A 22,630-nucleotide genomic window follows, 5' to 3' on the forward strand; every position below is an offset into this window, starting at 1 on the left:
GTGGCCAGATTTAATCTGAGTGTAAATTTTCGGATTCCTTTAATTTACTATAGTATTTCCTGCAATTTAGAAGCCGTAAAAAGGTTACCAGCTTTAAACACATGGTCCAGAGTCCAAGGAATAATTTTAGGGAATTTTAAAGATGCAGTTAAAATTTTAACAATTTGCGGACACTGGCGATAATCCGGATGCACTGATAGAGATAAGCTTTATTTTCCTTTCAGCAAAAGAGTCTATAATCAGGAGGTCTGTATTTTGAGCCTGTTACACCTGTTTTATCTTCACTGGCTTCTAGTAGTGAGCCGTTCACACATCTGTTCATTCAGTGGTTTTTTTGCAAGCTCCCCTCCTTCCCGGCAGGAAGCATATGGGCAGTTCGGGCCACAAGTGCTGATACATTGGTGTGTAACGTGAGTTGCAAGAGTACTGCTTTGACTCTGTGGCTGGAGGGGGCGCAGAGAAGAGACTGGGAAGGGGGGTATTTGAAGGGGACCCAGAGGGGAGGATGGGTATTGGCCATTCAGCCAGCAGGCAGAGAGCATTCAAGGGAAAGCAAAGGCAGATGGGTCGCGGTGGAAATCAGTGCTGAGGAAAGAATCTGTGAGCAGTAACATGAACCTATTTTCTGTTCTTCTAAACGTTCCTTTCCCATCTACCTACTGAGGCTGACAAACTGGTAAATGAGCATTTCTCAGGATGTGTTCCGGGGAATAGCAATCGTGTAAGGTGTTCCCGGCGGAAGGGGGCCGAATCTGAGAAGTCGTGCAGTAAAGATACTGTTTAAAATTGTTCATCAGTGGATGCCCAATTATATTGGATGACAGAACAGTGCCCCCCTTTTTTAAAACAATAGTTGATTTTTTATTTTTTCTTAAAGAACATTCCATGGAATTTGTGTTCCATGGAGCATTGTTTAGGGAAACAAAGGCCTGTAATCATGTTATCCAACACCAGCTTTTTCTGTTGAAAGATACATCCTACCTTGTTTCGAAACAGTCCTGTAGGAAGCCACTTCAGAAGGCGGTATGCACGTTGTGGTAGAGACTAGTGGGTCAGGGTATGTAGCAGAACTCACTTGACAGTTCTCTCCTCCCAACCTGAACTTGGGCAACTATTTTTCTTTATGACATTTGATTGGTGATAATAGAAAACAAATACATAATCATACACATATGATAACACGGTCTGATGCATCTGTGTTGAATAAATATAACAATATTGTTATTAGATACCTAATAATTAGCTGTTGGAAGAGTGAAGGTTTGAGAGACCTCAGTGTTCTGACTTGGCAGATATTTTACGAGGAGTGACAGTTACAACATTTGCAAGCTTCTCAGTAGGAAAGGTGATGATAGTAAAATGTTTCCATTTATGATATTCCCATCCTCCATTTTTTTGAGTAAAAAGAAAATCTAGTTTATAAATAAATTAATAAGATAATTCTTTTAATCATATATGTGGGTCTGTGTGCACAGATAGGAGTCACATGCATGTTATTTTGTTAGAGAAAATTAAATTTTGAAGAATGATCTCTCGCAGCTGTCCCTCTTCTACGGGAAAGTTAAGTATTCAAGGCAAGGAGCTAATTATCTCATTCATTGTGCATAGAAAGCACACTTGAAGATCTTGGATTTTTATGATTGCAGGCTTTCAAAATTCTGACAAGGCTGCTTCTAAATTAGTCAATGTCGAGTGCTGTCTCTTTGTAGATTGACAAGTGGTTGGTGTCACTCCATTTTACTGAAAGAAGAAAAGCATCAAAAATGGCGCTAACCATCTGTTGGATGTGAAGCATCGGACGGAAGGGTGATCGCATGGAGTAAGGAGAGGGCAAATGTGAGCTGTAAGCTCAGGAGGAAAGGGCAAATCGGAGCCATAATCTCAGACCTTTTTGAAGGCATGTACAAAATTTACTACATTTGGAAAAGATAAGTATTTCTGTCAGATTTAAGTCCTCAACAGAAGTGGTTAAGTAGGTTACAGGAAGATACTGGGAGAGACATATTCCTTTTTTTGTTTGTTAACAGAGCAGTCTTTTTCCCGTCCCCCGGCCCCCCACCCCGCACTTTATTTCTTAGGAAATGTTATTTTTGAACCAGAAAGCAAAGTCTTCCTCTGAGAACTTAATTAAATGGTTCAATGGAGTGAACTACTTTTACTTTTCATGTGGTTTAATTTTCTGAGTGAAAGCAGAGCCTCCCTGTAAAAGCCACTTGTTTTTGTTAATCAAAATTAATGTATAATGTCTCCCAGGTGACAGAGAACATTGTTGCATTAAGAGCTTGGGGTCTGCAAGAGGAATCCGGGGGTGTGCTGGGAAATGTTTACCAGCCGGCCCTGGGGGAGAACAGAAGGCCTAACTGGCCATGTTTGCCATGTTTTTGTGGTGGAAATCCAACCACCATGCTTCATGTTAAGGCACCAACCTGACATTACAGAAAATGGGGTTGGAAAGAGATGCGCAATCACGTACGTTCTATAGTGTAGGTAGTGCCAAGGGCACAGAAATAAAAAATGTAGTCATGTGACTAGGAAGTGATGAGATTTGGGTATTTAGTAGCTTTGCTTCTGTAAGTTTGTTTGTTTATTTATTTATTTATTTATTGCGAGAGAAAGAGAGAGAGAGAGAGAGCAGGGGAGGGGCAGAGAGAGCAAGAGAGAGAATCCCAAGCAGACTCCGCACTGATGGTCAGAGTCCATCTCAGGGCTTGAACTCACAGACCACCACATCATGCCCTGAGCTGAAATCAAGGGTTGAACGCTTAACTGACTGAGCCACCCAGGCGCTCCTTAACTTTGCTCATATTATAATTTATTTAACTCTTAAGTTTACATCATTTAGTTTTTTTAAATGGTGTATTTAGCAACCTGCCCGCAAAATTCCCCAGAATTTAATAGTCTCCTCTCCTAAGCCAACCTGACCAAATTCTAGTACACACACCTCTGGTGGGGCAGACTTGTGTTACATTTCTGGATCCACCACTCACTAGCTGTGTAGTAAAAGTACCTACCTCATAAAGTCTTTGGGAGAATTAATTGAGATACTGAACACAAATCCTTGGAGTAGTGCCTCACATCATAGTAAGTGCTCGGGAAATGCAGATTACTATTCGTGTTGGATCCTTCATGGTAAAGGGCATGCATTATGGCTCTATATGTAAATATCCTAGTTATTTTAAATTAAACAGATTTGAGTAGGAGCTGAAGGTTGGCAATAAGTGGCCATAAACTAAATTATATAACCTTCAACGTTTTATTTTTTGTTTTTAGTAAAAGCACTTTTTCTTTCGAATAAAAAAGTACCCTTTTTTTTTTCTCTCCATGGCTTTTTCCATATAGTCTCAATCTTCCCTCAGTTTCATTGGCAAGAATGGTGTCATCTTTATTCAGTCTTCACTATTCTGGTGCTGAATCTTTGTAAGCTTTTGATTCAGGAAGCATCTGTAGCTCTAGAATGAGGTTGGCTGGTTCATGTCTTTTCTGGAAAAGACATCTGACTATGAAAGCTGCAATAGGTATTTTGGGGTTTGGGATAGGAGGGGAAATCGATTACTTAAAAGCTAAATAATCAGTAAGGTGATGAAAATCTAAATTATTTAATATTAACCATTACCTTTTAATAGTTAATGTTTACTATCAACCGTTATCTTTTCAAATAATTACCTAGGAGCACCTCATTAAATTGAACCTTACTAATTTAGACTCTGAAAATTCAGACAAAATGTCATTACAGTTTTTCAAAATATGTTTATTTATTTATTTTTGAGAGAAAGAGAAGGAAACTAGCCTAAATGAGGAAGGAGCAGAGAGAGAGGGAGGCAGAGAATCCCAAGCAGGCTCCGCGCTATCAGTGCAGAGCCCAACATGGGGTTCGGTCCCACAAACCATGAGATCATGACGTGAACTGAGATCAAGAGTCTGGCGCTTAACTGGCTGAGCCACCCAGGCACCCCTATGGTTTGTTTTTTTAATTGGGCAAAACATTCAAATCCTTTCCTTTGTCTGAATTTCCTGGATCTCACGAGTAAGCAAAATCTAGTGCAAAGCCAGAATTCTTTAATGTGTACTTTTATTTCAGTCCAGTACACAATTCTGTTGATTAAACATGTGTATAATTTAAAGTAACAAAATTTTACTCCCAGTGGTTTGGACCAGTGGGTTCTTAATATTCTTGGACCCAGGATTCCTTTCAACTCTTAAAAATCATTGAGGAAAAGCTTTTGATTTCAACTATTGGTATTTGCCATTTAAGCAAATTAAAAGGTTATATTTATAATATTTACATTTATGCAGTAATTATAGTTTTCTGTGCTTTGTTTATAGATTGATCCTACAAAGTTAAATCTTATAAAAGCGGCCCTGAAAGTATAGATTATTGGGGCACCTGAGTGGCTTAACCAACTGGTTAAGTATCTTGGTTTCAGGTGAAGTCATGTTCCCGTGGTTTTGTGAGTTCGATCCCTGCTTGGGGCTCTCTGTGCTGGCGGGGTGGAGGCTGCTTGAGATCCTCTCTCTCCCTCTCTCTCTGTTCCTCCCCAACTCGCGCTGTCTCTCTCTCAAAATAAAGAAACAAACTTAGAAAAAGAAAGTATAGATTATGCCAATAGTCTCCATTGGAGAATTGAATTATATGCGGTTTGGCCCAATAAGCAGGAAACCTAACTGCTGTGTCAGTCTTGAACTGAAGTGTACTGGAAATGGAGCTTTGTTTTCCTGTAACAACTTCATTTCTACTCAAGCCTGCATTCCAGTGGGGCAGTGAACACTTAATGGAGGTAAATATGGGGCTCCATCTCCTTTTCCTTGGGACTGTGGGTCAAGTATGGGGGTTTGCGCACTGCCAGGACTTTGGTGGAGGCCCCATCTTGGCCTTCTTGCTGGTTCTCAGACCCAGGCCTACACAGGTCACTTGTGAGATATCTCATTCCTGTGTCCGTGAGCTTTTGGTTCTGGTGGCTCTGGGGCCTGGGCGCACACCAGGGCACTGTGGAGGCTGCAGGCCCAGGCTCCCAGGGCTACTGCCTCCCTGGGCTGCCTGTGGCATTGCTGCCCCGACCGGGGGCTCTGAGCCACGCCTCGGGGTTGTGCTGTCTCCTCTTTCCTTTCTCTTCATTTCCTCTTCTCTTCATCTGAGGGATATTCCTTCAAGGGCACATTGTCTACCATGGTTCTCCTCCTGGGCCACCCGGCACAATCCCCTTAGTGGTTTAAGGCATCAGGAAGTACAAAAGGAGAGTGTGGCCAGCCACTTCTGCTCTCTTCCCGTAACCCCCATGGCGGAGGCTGAGGTGGTCAACTCTGAAAGGGGAGACAGTGAGTGAGAGGTTGGGGAGATGGAGAGGGAGGTCCTGGGTGGAAGGCGATCAGTTGGTATTTCAAAAATATTCTTTGGCACGTAAGCCTGTGTCATTGAGCTGCCGCTGGTCAGTTAGAGTGTCCCACCTGTCATGGTCCAGCGGATCCTCCCATTTTGTACAGTTATGTATTTATTTTCTCTTGCTTTGCGAATCCCTTGCTGGGTCAGGACACTGAATGGGCCAAGACCAGCATCAGGGAAAAAACAACCCTCTAGAGCGTCCCTCTCTTGATTTTGGCTCAGGTCACAAGCCCAGGGTAGTGGGATTGAGCCCCTCGTTGGGCTGTGCGCTGACAGCATGGAGCCTGCTTGGGATTCTCTCTCTCTGCCCCTCCCCCACTCATGCTCTCACTCTTTTTCTCTCTCAGAGTAAATAAATAAATAAAGGAAAGAAATAAAAAAAGAAAAGCCCTCCACTATTTTCTGCCTTGTTCTGGTACTGGGCTGGGAGGTAAGATGCATTTCTTACCTCCGACGGTGGGCCCTCATCGGAGTTTTAAACACTTTGTTAGGAGGCTTTCTGTCGCCGCTGAATTTGGTGTATCTTGAATCTTCTTGTTATCATGGAAAGTGTCCCATATTATATTTAAAAAAAGATGGATTGTACATTTGAGTCTCCGTCTGACTGAAAATGTCGTGTTTTTGCCCTCAGAGTTTGATGGGGTATAAAACTGTCTTCCCTCAAAATTTTGCTAAAGAGAAGACTGATGGTGTTATAACTTCATTAAAAAAAAACTTCATTTTTTTTTTGTTTCTGGAAGCTTTCTGCTGATTTTCTTTATTTTTAGAGATCTGAAATCTCACTCAGGGTACATTTTGTAGGGATATTTTTGCTTTTGTGTTGGGCACTTAGTTTGTCCTTAACGCTGAAGGTGTGAGCGATTCTTCATTTGCTCTCTTCTTTGTTTCTGAACCTCCTGTTAAATGGATTTGTTTACAGATGTCTTAATTTTCCTCTCATATTGCCCATCTCTTTATTTTTTGGTGAGTTTTTTCTCTAATTTATCTTGAAGATAACTAGTTTGCTGGTTTATCCCATTATTGCATTTCTCCATTGCCTATCTTATTTCAACATCCATTTTATTATCTATCTATCTATCTATCTATCTATCTATCTATCTATTATCTAAGAGAGAGAAAGGAAGAGGGACAGAGAGAGAGAGAGAGAGGAAGAGAGAGAATCCCAAGCAAGCTCCACTCCCAGTGCAGAGCCTGACATAGGTCTCCATCACACGACCCCGGGATATTGACCTGAGCCGAAATCAAGAGTTGGATGCTCAACCGACCTAGCCACCCAGATGTCCCAATGTCCATATATTTTTAAATTCACTTTAAAAATTTTAGATAGAGTATAACTTGCTCTTTTTGGAGTACAGCTGTGTGAGTTTTGACATATGCATGTGGTTGACTGACCACCACCATGATCAAAACATGGAACACTTACATACTCCAAAGAATTCTCTCCTCTTATTCCTTTGTAGTCAGCTTCCCCCCCTTCCCCATCCATGTGAGCCATTAATTTCATGTATATTTTTATTATTTATTTATTTATATTTTTATTTAATTTTTATTATTATTTTATTTTTTAATATAGTTTATTGTCAAGTATTTCAATTTTTAAATCTAGCAACTTGTTGGTGTTTTTGATTTCCCTTTTTTTCCCATAGCAGTTTAAGGTTGATGTTGCTATAAATTGATTCTGTTGTAATATTCTATGTGATATGATATAATATTCTCTGGAGTAATTTTCAGAGTTCTTATGCATGAGTCATATTTCCTCCAGGGTGAGGTGTTCTCTTGTGTGCACACACAGACATGCTCTCATATTTACAGTTTTGTCCATTTCTTTCTTACTGTTGGGTTTTCTTACACAGTTGGGCATTGTTGGTGATCTGTCCATTTTGATGATGGAAGAGGAGGCTGAAGTGTATAGCAAGCTGGCCTGGGTCTCCATGGCAGTTGGGGAGGTCTGAGCCCACAGCAGGGCTTACCCTGGAGTGCGAATGCCACCTGTGGCCTTATGCAGGCTCTGAGTGACCAGGGCGCTGGCTTCCCAGGTGCACCGATGCGGCCAGCCACGGTGGAGACTCAAGGTCCAGGAACAAACTAACAACACAAAAACAAGCATAAGCGAGGAGGGCTATGCTCTGTGGGTTGGGTGTTTTAGAATATCCCTCCTCCCTGACACCGTGTCTCATGTAGATGTCCACAGGTTACCTCGGGGCCTTCCTTCTCATCACAGGCCTTAAGACAGGATTTGTCCAGAGACTGACCTCTCCTTTTCTTCAGAGACAGGCCTAGCCGTCTGCGTGGGGTAAATATGTTTCCCGTGGAGCCAGTGGGATATGCTCTGGACGGGGAGTAAGCAGAGAAGGGCAGGGGCCTGAGGCCTGGTCTGAACGCAGTTCTCAATAGCCTGGGGGGACCCTGGGGACATGGCCAGAACCCTTTTTCCTATTCATCTGACCCTGTCTGTTGGTGCTCAACTAAGGTGTCTTAAATCTTCACTGTGCCAATGCTTTTATTCTTTTAAACAACTAACATTCTGTGTGTGTGTGTGTGTGTGTGTGTGTGTGTGTGTGTATAATATATGTATGTAGGTAAATGTGTGATCCCAAGGTTGTGGGATGGAGACCTATGTCAGGCTCTGTGCTGATAGTGGAGCCTGCTTGGGATTCTCTCCCTCTCTCTCCCTTTGCCCTTCCCCTGCTTATGTGAGTGCTCGCTCTCTCTCTCTCTCTCTCTCTCCCTCTTTCAAAAAAAAATTTTCCATTGGGCTTTGGGTGGGAGGTGCTTGGTTTGCCATTTGCGTCAACTCTATTGAAGTTATGAGTCAAGCATATTGAAACTAATATATACAACTTTGAAGGCAATAATTATGTTTCTTTTAAGATGCCAAACTTACTTCAGACCTTTCACAAAGTCCTTCTTCCCACGCCATGAACCTGTGATGAAAACATTTAAGGCTCCACATCGTTCTTTTCATTCTTGGCACTGAACATAGTAGAAGAATAGTGGCCTGTTGGGTGTCAGTTCAGTTATACAATCATGTAGCCAGAAAAAAAGTACATTTAAAGAAGAGTTGATCTATTTCGTGGTTAGGTTGTGCCCTGAGGTACTTAGGAAAGGAATGTGACTTGCTCAGGGAGTTGCTTGGAAGGGGCAGATGGGACAGGAAGTAACACTGTAGTTGACGATGTTGTATATGATATTGACTTCATTGTCTTTGACACATCCTGGTGTGAAAGATCCCCATTTTGGTATAATTTCCTTTGTTTTTCCTCAGCCTGCTTATTCTGAAACTGTGTTAAATGAATGTAGTGTACACAATTTGGGCCTGAACACATTAAAGTGTGTTGAAGAGTTGCTCTGCTCTGTGGGAATAATTCTCTAATTGCACAGTGGAGGCCAATGCTTAAATAGATTTTAGTTTCTTGATAATTACTTTTATAGCCCGAAAAGTTAGGAAACAACTGATCTGCCAATTGTCAAAGAAGTAGGGGCTACTGATGGCAAGGAGATTGACCCTGAGGTCTAGAATTGTTCAGTGGTTGCCTGGAGTGCTGTGGTGAGAAGACTTGGTGTGATTAGTGATGTTGGCCTTGAGCATGTAGGTAGCATATGGGCTAAGTATAGACTATTAAGCCAATAGTATTGGTTCTTCTTATAATTATTCATTATCAGTTTCCCATAATTTATTTGACTTGCATTTGGGCCAAACATTTATCTGTGAGTCTGTGTAACATTTTTATGGAAAATATGCAGCTGGGTGTGATATTACATTTTTAGTTGTCTGTAGGCCTTTTCTTAAAAACAGAATTATTTTATTTTTTCCCTTCTTCAGGCCTGAAGTAATTATTTTTATGGATACCGAGCATTTAAGTAGGTGCTCTATTTATTATTATAGGAATATAATGTGATCTCTTCTGTGTTTCAAATGTTGTTTTCTTATAAACACTGTTTTTAATATTCTTCAGACTCTAAGAATGTCTTAGATACTCGAGTCCCAAATCTGTGTGTGTTCCTCTCGGCCATAATCGCCTGTGGCCTTTGGGGGTCCTGGGCACAAATCACAGAGCTGCTCAGCGATGTAAACTTGCCTGTCCGTACGCTCTCAGTCAGTATCAGCAACAGCCAAGGGAATGGACTCCACCAGCTCATATTTTTCTTAAACAACGTGTGTGTGTGTGTGTGTACACGTGTGTGCATGCGTGTGCGTGTATTAATTTCTCACCTTTCATACTGTTCTTCAAAATCTAGGTGACATGTTCCAATAGCTGATAAGGATGTCACAGTGTGGGAGGTCAGGTTACCGTGTAATCCCTTTGATAATGCCTTCTTTTGTCAACGCGCAGTAGAAGTGACAGTGGCGTCCCGCCGAGGAAGTGAATCAAAAGGTGGCAAGTTCTTTGACCCTTCCAGCCAGAAAGAGAATTTGGTAAATTGTTTGACAGGTTATCAACTGCCCTTTAGAGAGCCAAGGGTTTGCATTCTGGACCTCCCTTCTGCTCTGGCTTGTATTTCATGTATGAGAGGCCAGCATTATCATAATCCATTTTTCGCTTTTATGTGATCTACCAGCAGCTCTCATAAGCCTCCTTCCTGAAGAGCATTCCCCATTTACTTGCTCTAATTCACTGTCTATCATAAAATTGATGTTTTGCAACCAGCGGCGTTATGTGGGAGTTGTTTATGGAGGTGCTACAGGGAAGATTAGCGGTGGAATTAAGAACGAGACGATGACTGTGGAAGGGTATTCACATATAGACATCACATCAGTGACACAGCAAGAGAGCAAGTAGTGCATTTAAACCTGAAGATCGTGAAGAATGTCTGGAGTAGAATTATAGCATGTCTTTGGCTGATGATGAATAGTGCTAATGGTAAACTAACATATTTTTAATTAAGCAGTTCTAGTAGGTCAAAAATGCCCAGATGGACCCCAGCATGTAAAAAGGATATCTTAAAGTGCCTCTACCCATTAACTGGTGATTCCCCGGGCAGTCCTCAATCTGGAATATCAGTAGAAATAATGTAAAAATGTTGATTTCCTCATCTTATCGTCAGAGTCTTAAAACGTTTGATATGCGAATTTTTTTTATCTATACGATTTTACACACCGGAAAAGATAACCCCAGTAGGGTTAGTTTTGAGAATTATTAACAGTTATGGAATTTCCTAGGAAGGTTTTTCAAGGGAAAAACTTGCAGGTTTTCTCCTCTCATGTACTGTTTTCCCTTATGGCTCATAAACTAGCCAACAAAATCTTTCCAATGCAGTGATTGTGAATTTGAAGATACTCGCTGGGGAATGAAATCTACCCGAGGACTAGAAGCATGAGCTCACACACGCTTGGCCTTGGAGAATGGAGTGCAGGAGCCCAGCCCTTGGCCTTTGGGTGTCCAGGTTTTCTGAGAGTTGGGCTCGAGCTGGGAAAGAAGATGGTCCAGGAAAGTCTCTGATGTGTCTGGCAAAGTGCGCTCAGGCAGCAAAAGCATTTACAAAGGAGAGTGCACTGCTGTTTCCCTTTCTTGCCACGGCAGCCTGGTGCTGGCTTCATTTCCAACTTTCTAGGCATTGGAGGAGGCCTTCCTTAAACAAATCTGTTCACATTTTAGCTTTCGGGAGAACGCTGCGCAACTTAGAGGTAAATGTACCAGTTCCTATTTCAGTCCGTAGCCTCTCCGTCTCATCCATTCCTGGGGTCCCCTGCCCCTTCAAGAGTCGGGGTGCTCTGGTCCAGTCTTCTCAGCTGGGTCTGGCGCGCGTGTCCCCATGTGCTTCCTCCTCTTGGTGCTTTGCCAATTAGAATCCTGTCTGGGCAGATCACGAAGCTCTTTGGGACCCTGGCGCTCCATGCTTTTTCTTCCTGAAGGTGGTTAGCACTTGTTTCTCTGATTTAGCATGTGATGGTTGATCTTGGTCTGGGGTACAGTCTTCTCTCCTTTCCCCCCACTCCCGCTCTTTAGCTTGCTTCTCTGCTCCCAGTTTCATGCCTTTACCTTTTCTCACTACACCTGGGCTCAAATGCAAGCATCCTCGGGGAAATGTTGTCCGAGGGAGTAGGAGTCCATGTTAAAGAGTCAGTATCCCAACAGAGAGAGCTTTGCTTTCCTTTCATGATTCTGCTCCCTCCCTGTGGCACACGTTGGTATCCGTGTTTTCCTGCACATGGGAGTGCTCGGGGGCAGGCCGGCGGCCATCAGTACGTGCTGGTGAGTCCTGCCAGCAGCTCCTGGCTGAGTGTGCTCTGAGACTTTTTTGATTGATGAGTGCTTACGAGGTACTGGTTGTTAAGTAGGCTGAATACATCCCTGCGTGGAGGCATCACCAATATCATTGTCATGAATTCCATATTCCACATATTCAGTGTATTTGCTGATTTTGTGTCTCCTTGCTTGACCTAGAAATAATTGGGAGAGGGATGCCAAAATCTCTCACCATGTTGGTGGGTGTGCCAGTTTTTCCCTATCAGTTTTGCATGCATGTGCAGGTGAGCTTCGCTCCCCCTTTCTCTCTAAATATACATGTGCACACACATATTTTAAACAACTGATTTGAGACCAATATTGGGCACATTTATATTTAGGATGATACTGTTTTCGTGCATTGAACCTTTATCACTATAGTGTTTCCAGTCTTAATAATGCCCTTATTTATTTCTTTATTGATATAGTGTTTATTTCTTTATTAAGAGAGAGAGTGTGTGTGAGTGGGGGATGGGCAGGGGGAGAGAGAGAATCCTAAGCAGGCTCCACCCTCAGTGCGGAGTCAGGCTTGGGGCTTGATCTCAGGACTGTGAGATCACAACCTGAGCTGATATCAGGAGTCAGACGCTTAACCAACTGAGCCACACAGGCACCCCAATAATGCCTTTACTTTTATTTAAAAAAAATTTTTTTTAATAGTTGATTATTTTTGGGACAGAGAGAGACAGAGCATGAGTGGGGGAGGGGCAGAGAGAGAGGGAGACACAGAATCTGAAACAGGCTCCAGGCTCTGAGCTAGCTGTCAGCACAGAGCCCGATGCAGGACTCAAACCCACGAACTGTGAGATCATAACCTGAGCCGAAGTCAGATGCTTAACTGACTGAGCCACCCAGGTGCCCCATGCCTTTACTTTTAAAGTGCATTTTGTCTCAGACTGATATAGCTCTTTTATAATAAGGCTAAAAATTGGACTCTATTGGTCTTTTAGCTGGTGATTTTAACCTGTTTATAGTTTTGTGATTATTGAATTGTTTGTCCCAATGGTTAAATGTGTATTTATCTTGCTTATTCTGTCCTTCTTTCTCTTTTTCTTTCTTTTTTATTTTATTGAGTTAGCATTTAGCTACTGTTTAAAAGCTTGGGGCACCTGGGTGGCTTAGTCGGTTAAGCGTCCGACTTTCGCTTGGGTCATGATCTCGCGGTTCGTGGGTTCGAGCCCCGCGTCGGGCTCTGTGCTGACTGCCAGCTCGGAGCCTGGAGCCTGTTTCAGTCTGTGACTCCCTCTCTCTCTGACCCTCCCCTGCTCACGCTGTCTCTCTCTCTCCTAGAAATAAATAAAAAACATTAAAAAAAATAAATAAATAAAAGCTTGATTTCCCCTTTCTATAAGACTTGGCTTCCTGTACCATTTTTCATTCTTTGTGATTACCTTTAAAATATTATTACATTTGCTTAAGGACAGCCTAAAATTCAGTAAGATCCTAACGTTTCTCATGAAGAATGGAAGGACCTTAGAATACTTGAATTCTCATACTACTTTCTCAATCTGATTGTCCGGTATTTTAGCTATTTCTTTAAAAAAAAAAACTCTCCAAATAATAGACACTGTTATTATTCCACACAATGCTTTGTGTATGTGTGTGAGGGCATGTGTGCACATGCGCGCATGTGTACATGTACATGTGCGCTTACCAGTTTATCTGCTTACTGTTCCCTTTTGCATTTCAGCTTGTTCTTCTGGAGCTATTTTCTCTCTTGCTGAAGTGCATCCTTTATAAATAAATTCACAGAAGATAATCTCTGTCGGGTTTATTTTTAAATGTTTTATTTTTTATTCTTTAAAGATAATTTTGAATGATATGAAACAATGAAGTTGTTTAGATTTGGGAGAAATACTCAAAATTATGTTTAAATTTTCTATCATTTCCTCACCATCCCAAATAAAATTGCCTTTTCTTAAAGTTGATAAGATATTAAAAATACTAATATAATTTTTCTTTCATGAATGATGTGTTGTCTGGAACAGAGAGTCTTTTGTTGGGGATCCCTGAGAACACCCCCAGGTTTGATGATTCTTCAACAGGTCTCTTAGGACTAAGCATAGAGTTAGATGCGTGGCTATGGTTTATTGCAGTGAAAAGATACAAAGCAAAACTAGCCAAGGGAAGAGCTGTCTGGTGCCAAGGCCAGAGGCCACCAGAAGCAAGCTGCCAGAGTCCTCTCCCAGAAGAGTCACAAAGGATGCACTTAATTCCCCTACCAACACTTTATAGCGACATGTGTCCAATGTTGCCAACCAACAAGGTTCATTGGAGACTCCATTCCTAGGGCTTTGCCCGGCGGCTGTTCACAGAAGCACCTTTTGTCTAGTAGGTACGCAAACGCCAGGCTCCCAGGAGGAAAGGAAGCCATATTGTTTGGCATAAGCCATACTGTTCGAACAAACAGCTTAGGCACAGAGTTATCAAGTAATGGTGGCGGGAACCCTCCCTGAATCCAAGTTCTTAGAAACTGGCCAAGGACCAACCTTATAAGCCAGCCTTACAAATAAAGCGCTCAGGCCTGATGCGGTAACTCATTTCTGCACAGGACCCATACGGAAATGGTGATGTAATAACATTATTTTGACACCTGAGTTCTGCTCTCACGCTTTCTAGTTTGAGTGGCACTTTAACGTGGTCAAGTAAACAAAAAGGTTCAGAGGGAAGAATTCGGGCTCATGAGGGAGAAGGCTCAAACAGTAGCAGTTGACCCGCAGCCTAGGATTTGGGGGAAGTGGGAGTGGGTGGGTGTGTTTGGCTTTGTCAAGCAGATGAGAATGAAAACAAAGATAAGAGATCGGTTAGAAAGAGCCGGCAGTTTTAATATTCGTGGCCTCCTATAATGTTAGAGATTTACATCTATTATTTATATCTACACGCAGCAGTATTGGCTTGTGGACAGGATACATCTTGGTTGGGGTGCGGGTGCTGTTCTGTGCGTCGTGGAATGTTTCCCAGCACCCCTACTCACTAGATGCCGAGAGTACCCGGCACCCCACCACCTGCCCTAAACCCCTGTGCGAGAACCACCATGTTAACGCACAACTTACAATAAGCAAATTCATAAAGACCTTGACTTTATATGTCTAAGTGGCTTGCTGATATCTCACATTCATAATATTTTACATATACAAAGGTCTTTTGTGTAGTTCTCGGTACAGCCTCAAGAGAGGGCCAGGAGTATCTTATCCTCGCTGATGAGGTCCTGATGTTAAGTCACTTTGCAGTGCAGAGCAAAGAGAAAGTGCTACCACTAGCAGTATGAGTAGTAATAATATTATTGTTAATAATAGCTATTTTATTGAGTGCTTACTATGAGCTAAACATTGTTTGAGACACCTGCTTTACAGGTGCTGATTTTGGAATGAGCTCAAAAAATGCCATCATTGTGCTGGTTTTACAGATGAGGAAATTGAGGCCAGAGAGGTTAAGAAACCTGCCCAAAGGCACACAGCTAGTAGGTAGAAGATCCAGGTCCAGACTCAGGAAATTTGGCTTCAGTGCTCTCGTGGCCACTGGGCACTGGGTAAAAAGTGAGGTTCTGGATGCTTGCATACTCCAGAGTGTTCTTTCTTCTAACTGTGTCCGTGGAGGTTGCGATTTGCTTACACTGCTTTTCTCACTCTGACCAGCTCAGTGGTTTGCATATAACTTTTCCTCTGTTTGAATCAGCTAAATGTCTCCGAGATAAAAAAATTGGACGTCTTCTTTCTGTAACTTAACGTTGCTGTTTCAGATGTTGCCTTCTGTTATTATCTTGATTCTCTCTCTTTTTATTTTGATGATAGCATTTCATGGGAATCTGGGTCTGTTGCAGCTGGCAGCCTAGTTTGATACATAGATTTCATCCAGTTCTTGTACTTCAGCGAAGAGACTTCTATTTATGATGCTTAAACATCCACAGTAGTCTCCATATCTTTCCATAGGCTCTCCATTTATTATATACCATATTTCCACAATTACATCTCATTTTCCAGGAAGTTTATTTATATGCCCAATTCATCCACCCTTTTTTGTTATTATTATTATTTATTTATTTATTTATTTTACTTTTTTCCTGGTTCTCTTTGAACATCCATTTCTCTTGCCTTCTATCTTGTATACTGACCCGTAACAGGGACACGGAGAAAATGTTCTCTTGGAGCGCCTGGTGTGAACAAATCTGCTTTCATTAAGATTTCCATTCAAAACATTTATTTTTGGAAGACTTTCTATCACCATTTAAACACAGTATTTGGAAAGGGCTAGAAATAACTGTACGGTACCATAAGTTAATTTGCGAACGCTTTGCTTCCCTGTTCCTATGATCCCATGAGGGACCACTGGGCCCTCAATTTATGGCTGCATCTGTTTTTAGCCCCCCATGGGTGTGGTGGTGGGTAGGCAAGAGTTGAGATTATGACTTCCGAGCAGAGCGGAATATCATTGGATTAGTGAAGATGGACGTTCCTACGTAGACATTGTGTTGAGAAGTCCAGTCCATTACTCGTGATCCCTAGGAGTTTCAGACAGACATTCCTTTCTTCTCCCAGCATTTTTTATTTTGGTTATTAACTATACATTAAATTTTTTCTCCCAGGTCAAAGTTTAGATAATTTCTTCCCATTAGGGAATTTAGATAATTTCTTCCCATTGCATCTTTAGGCAACGTTATGGAGTATACACATGAACCCACCGGTACAGAACCATTACCTCTGGGGACTGGAAATGCAGGGCATGGCCACATGTTTACAGCCCTCACTGTCATCACACGGCATGTTAGGGTTGCTGCTTTGGCCACCCTGTGGCAACACAGCAGAAACTTTTCAGTATTCTTTTACCCCGTTGTAACCCTTGACCAGATGAAACTCAGGATGGGATGCCAGAGTCAGACTTATAAAAGTGTTGTTTTTATTTATGTGCATGTGCTTAAATTTTCTTTAATGTTTATTCATTTTTTTTTTTTTGAGAAAGAGAGAGACAGAGCACGAATGGGGGAGGGACAGAGAGAGAAGGAGACACAGAATCTGAAGCAGGCTCCAGGCTCCGAGCTGTCGGCACAGAGCCCGACACGGGGCCTGAACCCGAGAACCGAGAGATCATGACCTGAGCTGAAGTCGAACGCTCAACCAACTGAGCCACCCAGGCACCTCTATATGCATGTACTTTAAAGCTCAGATCTGTCGCCTCTTCTCATTGTTAAGTCAGATGGTAGAGAATAATTAGATTGTTTTTGGAAATGATACCTCCGAATGAGAGGTATGTGTGGCCAGTGAGGTTTCGTTAGTATCCAAATAGAAATCGTTTTTGCCGCGTATGGAGGAGATGCATATGCACACAGAGCAGCAGTGACAGGTTACACAGCTGCCCTCTGCCCCCCTGAACAGTTCACTCTCCACCTCAGGTTGCTGTTTAATTTAAAATTCTGCTTAGTTTTAAAAGTATGTTTACTTAAAAGATTCTATTTGATTTTTAAAAAAATGTTTAGTTATTTTGAGAGACTGAAGTGAGGGAAGGGCCGGAGAGAGAGAGGAGACAGAATCCCAAACACGCAAGGCTCGAACTCACGAACCTAGAGATCGTGGCCTGGGCCAAAACCAAGAGTCAGACGCTTCACCCACTGAGCCTCCCGGGAGCCCCTGTTTGATTTTTAATTAAACATAAATAGGCAGGAGCAGGTTATCCCGCAGGGTCTGCCCCCAAATGGAGTTAACTGGTCCGTTAGACCAGCAGGGTCTCAATTGGCTAAACTGCCTGCGACACATTTGAGGGTAGATTTTCATGACAGTTTTTAAAGTAGTTAAAAGCGATATGTAAAAGTTTTGAATTAGACACTGTGGAATCCCCGGAAATCTCTGTGAAATTTTATTTCATAGCATGTATTTCGGGAAAAAAAAAAGCACATGTGCTAAATTGTTATTTTAGCTTTAAATTATATCAAGGCATAGCTGCTACGTTTGGAAGTCCAGTGAAGTTCGGCTGTCCGAGACTGACGTACAGATATTTCAGAACATACCAAAACCGTCCATCCAGCTTCCCTTGTAAGCACTGTTCAGAAGTAGCCCTCAGGGGTGCAGATGACACAAAAGCAGTGACTCCAGGGTGCAGAGAGGGACGAACCTTCTGGGCTAGGGCCTCTTCCCTTGAAAAAAAAAATACTCTTTATTTTTTTAACTTTATTTATTTGTTTTGAGAGAGAGAGAGAGAGCAAGTGAGGGAGGGGCAGAGCGAGAGGGGGAGAGAGAGAATCCCAAGTAGGCTCCACGCTGTCTGCACAGAGCTATTGCAGGGCTCGAACTCACGACCCTGGGATCATGACCTGAGCTGGAATCAAGAGTTAGACCCTTAACCAAATGAGCCACCCAGGCGCCCTAATAGTCTAGTTTTGATGAACATCTTAAACCAACGTGACTGTCTAGGCTCTTGGTCTGAATTAGAAGTTGGAAACCAGAAGGGAAGGAGACCATGCGAGCCTGAGGGCTGTGTGGGAGAAGTGATCTTTTGACGGTCCAGAAGTCATTCACGCACCATGGTTTCCTGTGATTTAGGCCACCCCAACCTTGGTAGGCTTTGAAAGCACTAGTGCTTTACATCGTGCTCTGTTGATATCTATTAGGTGACCCTAAGTTATCATCACACAATTTAAATGAGGTCTGTCTATGCTCTAAGAAGGCAGGAAAATTATGTGAAGGTTTTCGAAGGATGTTAATTAAAATAGTTCAAATGCATGCAACAGTCATGGGGTTTTAACTGTATTTTAATTGAATCTATACTTCTATGGAACATTTAATTCCTGAAGAATCCTGGAAAAATGAGGCAATGATGTATATTTTCCTGCCATGAGTTTGACTCCACAGGGCTACAGAATATTTGTAATCCTCATTTCAGAAGTGCTAGTGTTTTTGGTAGGACACACAGAGTTTATTTGCACTGACAAGAGATGATTCCATCTGCCTTCCTGTCAGCAACGGGATGCTGGAAAGAACCCTCTACAAGGAGAGTAGAGTTCAAAATAGCGAGGTGGAGAGGACTTCCGAGAAACCACCGGAAGAGACGCAGGGTGGACACCACTCATGAGAGGGGCCAGGGAAGGGGCTCTTTGAGGGACAGCTCTGAGCACCGTAGCTTTTGTGGTGGTAGAGTCACAGCAGCTAGCCATACACCCTCCGTGCCAGCCAAGCGTGGGGAGGAGGCAGCCATGAATCGGTATTTGTAGCCTTACCCGCACAGGGGAGCAGATGCCCTCCCTTCACCACTAGGAGGGCTGTGTGTTTGCAGGTATGTGACTATCTATTACCTAACATGGTGAAGCTCTCCTATAGCTTGATCATATACTTGGGCCATAAGGCTGATTGTTATCTCCGCCTCTCTCCTACCTTTCTTCCCTTCTTCTTTCCACAAATATTTACACATATTACTGTAGTCATATTATGAGCCAGACACTGGTAGGTGCTGAATGTGCTCTGACAAGGGACAAGGTGGCCTGTTCTTGCTACCGTAGAACTTTGCTTATACTGTGAGACAGAGACATGTCAATAGGTGCGTGCGGATGAACGTGATAAGGATGAGAATGGGAAGGACCCCTGGGAGGCGGGAAGTACTGCCTAGAAAAAAGGCTTCTACGACAAGACGTAGGCGATAAAGAGGAGTCAGCCAGAGCAGCAGGGTGTGAGGAGGGATGAATGTTCTGGGCCAGGAGAGCAGCAGGTGGGGGAAGAGGTGGAGAGAAGGGTGAGCTCTGTGGGTGGAGCATGGCGAGGGAGCAGGAAGGCTTCAGAGGGTGATCGTGGAACCTCGGAGGACAGGAGACTGGACTGTATTCTCAGGTCAATGGGAAGACATTGAATGGTTTTACTTAGAGGAGCGATGGAATCAGATGGGCATTTTCGAATGTTGGCTTTGGCATCCTGGATCAGAAGGGCAAGACTGGCAGACATTCTAGTTACCCGAAAGGACAACGTGGCCTATCATGAAAAATGCAGTGGAGACGGAAAGATGTAAATCTATCCAGGGCATATTTAGGAGACAGAATCAATAGACTTGGTGATTGAGTGATTGACTGTGTGAGGAGGCAAGATTATCCCCTGGCTTCTGGCTTGGCCAACAGGGCACTTATAAATGAAAGAGTGAATAAGAGAGGGGTGCTTGTCTTGGGGTGGGTTGGGGTGGGGTATTGGACAGCTGGGTTTCAGACTGGTTGAGTTTATGGTGGGTGTGGAGCATACACAAGAGGAAATGCCAGGGTATCTGAGATCTAGGAGGGAACTAGATTTGGGAGTAATCGGCATATGTGTAGAGATTACCCACAGTGGTGAGAGTCACTGAACTCACCCAGGTGATCACCCAGATGTAGATCACTCTGAAAAGAGAAGAAGCCCATGTTAGAACCCCAAAGGGGGAAGGGCAAACAGAGAGGAACGCACAGGAGACAGAGAAGGGACAGCCGGAGGGGGAGAAGCCAGTCCAGCAGTGTAGTGTGCGGTGACAGAGAAACCAAGAGGGAGGACCTTTCCAGATGGAGCAGCAGTCAACCAAGAGGAAGACAGAAAGATGGCTGTTGCATGTGTCCCCAGGAAGTCCTTCTGACTTTGACCAGAGAAACTTCTGGAAGCAGGAGGTAGAAGCCAGAATGCATGGCGCTGAGGCGAGGGTTGGAGAGGAGATAAGCAGGGACAGTGAGTTGAGGCCTCTTTGTAAGGAAGTTTGGCTGAAGGAGAAACGAGAGTCTGGCTCCACAGGCTAGACTAGTGTGTGGTTGGAGGGAGAGGTAATAAAAGGTAGAAGAGCCTTGAGCATATGGGAAGCAGCTGACAGAGTAGAGAAGCCGAGACTGAGATTTCAGGGCATGGTGGGTAGCTGGTGATGGAGATGTTGGGACCCAGAATAATGATACAGAGATGGCCTCAGCCGAGGGGACAGAGGCACCTCTTTCCACTTAATGGGAGGGAAGGATAAAGCAACTGATGTTAAAGCATTGCTTCGCAATGTAATATTTTAATTATGTTCTCTTGAAAAATTTCTCCACAGGCACTACCCAAAGCAGTCCTTCACCACAGTGGCAGATACACCTGAAAATCTTCGCCTGAAACAGCAAAGTGAATTGCAAAGTCAGGTAACTTCTCGAAAGCCTCTTTTTGTTGCCTCGGTACTAAACATTAGTCCCAAGGCCACTCTTCTGAGATTTCATCATTGTTCTGTTCACGCCCGGTCACTGGCCGGTGTGGATGGAGACCGAAGGCAGGTCCGGGAGGGCATTCCCGGTGAAAGTGCTGGAAACATCTGTTTTCTTCCCGGTCTTGGATCCCCCTGACGTTCCCGGTTCTGTTATTCACACGGGACTCGGGCAACTGAATGAGTTCTGGTCAGAGTAAGTGTTTCCCAACAATATTGATTTATTTGGTCCTAAATATTTAAAAACATTTTATAAATAGCTTTTCCACACCGCATATGTAGGGGAAAGAAGAGGTGTTAACTTGACCCAGTTGCAGTGCGTGTGGGGCTAACACCCTGTCTGTGTATCTCACACCAGCCACTAGCTTTGTTTTCATCCTGTCACGTTATTCCTATTTCTTTCATATGTCACACTGACAGCATGAACAGAGAGTAGAACACCACAGTTGGCTCCCACTCAACCATGTTGGATGCAGACTTGCCTTCAATATGGTGAGACACACTGGTGAAGACTGGGATTTGAATGCGGTATTTTCTGCAGGGACACCCGATCTCTCAGGAAACCCAGGAAGCTCTCTTTCGGAGTTATCCTGCCTGCCACACGGTGGGAAGATGGCAAACAATCGCAGTGGAGCCCTTTGGTCAACCATGCAGCCAGATGACCCCAAGGAGCGGGGGAGGGAAGGCTGAGTCTGGCCCCTCCCTGTTGCTGTCCATTGGTTGGGACGTGGGCCAGCCACTCGATTCCTTTACAGATTCCACTCTGTAAAGCGAGACTGTCTATCCATCTATCTTATCTTGTCTACCTGTCATGGATGGCCGTGGGGATCAGATAGGTCGTGAGGTGTGAAAGCATTTTGTTTGTTTTTTACTTTTTTGAATGCTTATTTAATTTTGAGAAAGAGAGACAGAGTACCAGCGGGGGAGGGGCAGAGAGAGAGGGAGACCCAGAATCTGAAACCGGCTCCAGGCTCTGAGCTGTCGGCACAGAGCCCGACGCTGGGCTCGAACTCACGAACTGTAAGATCATGACCTGAGCCGAAGTCGAATGCTTAACGACTGAGCCACCCAGGTGCCCAAATGAAAGCATTTTGAAAGCTAACAGATTATATGACCATGAAGGCTTATTGTTTTTACCATGGTCCCCGAAAAGCCTCGATATGCACAAAAGGAGAATTGCAGAATTTGCAAAGTAAAGAGGTACCTGGCTTATGTGCTTTGGAAATGTCAGTCGTGGCCATTCTAAGTGAGAGGGGTCAGCTCTGGGTTGTCGTGGGTCTAATTATCTCTGCGCAAGTTTATGTGGTTCCCTCCACGCTCCTTCTGTGGGTCTTGGGACCACTTCTCAGTCCAGTTAGTTGGGGGAGATAGAACCGAAAGTAGAGTTTGCTGTCGGTTAACAGCACCAGGAAGACTTGGTTGGCAGTTCGTTTTTGGTTCTGTAAAATGCTAATTCCTGTGTGCTAAGCCATTAGTTCAAAAAATTGAGCGCTGGCCAAAGAGAGGCGGTGTTGCCGAGCCGGCAAGAACACCCCGGCTCGTTCACACTGTGGAGGGTGCCAGGGCTTGGCTCCGGGCTGTGCAGATCCAATATGCCTTTCTTCTCATCAAGTTAGGATTAATTAGATAATTCTGGAGAAGTACTTCGAGCACATTGGAAAACAGAACTAAATCAAGCAATCAAATATTTGTTTCTTGCCTATTACATGTCCTTGTTCTGTGGAGAAGAATTCATAATTAGTTCATCTTCCCTTCACAGAGCTCACAGGGTATGCGAGGAAACAAGACTAACATCCCCCACCCCACCCCTGCCAGAACATCTATCTTTAATTTACAGTAAGGATTCCGAAAGGGAGGGAGGAGTACAAGTTGG

General features: G+C 43.5%; 1 protein-coding gene across 1 annotated transcript in view; it reads left to right on the forward strand.

Annotated features, from left to right (window-relative positions):
* The window catches only part of LOC144238602 (LIM zinc-binding domain-containing Nebulette-like), a 217,911-nt gene that overhangs the window by 108,781 nt on the left and 86,500 nt on the right, over window positions 1-22,630 (forward strand). The window contains exon 3 of the mRNA XM_077772448.1: window positions 20,614-20,698. Coding sequence (XP_077628574.1) covers window positions 20,614-20,698 — 85 coding nt within the window. The remainder of the gene's footprint in view (window positions 1-20,613; window positions 20,699-22,630) is intronic.

The sequence above is a fragment of the Crocuta crocuta genome, unplaced genomic scaffold (genome assembly GCF_008692635.1).
Source record: "Crocuta crocuta isolate KB4526 unplaced genomic scaffold, BGI_CrCroc_1.0 scaffold96, whole genome shotgun sequence".
NCBI lineage: Eukaryota > Metazoa > Chordata > Mammalia > Carnivora > Hyaenidae > Crocuta > Crocuta crocuta.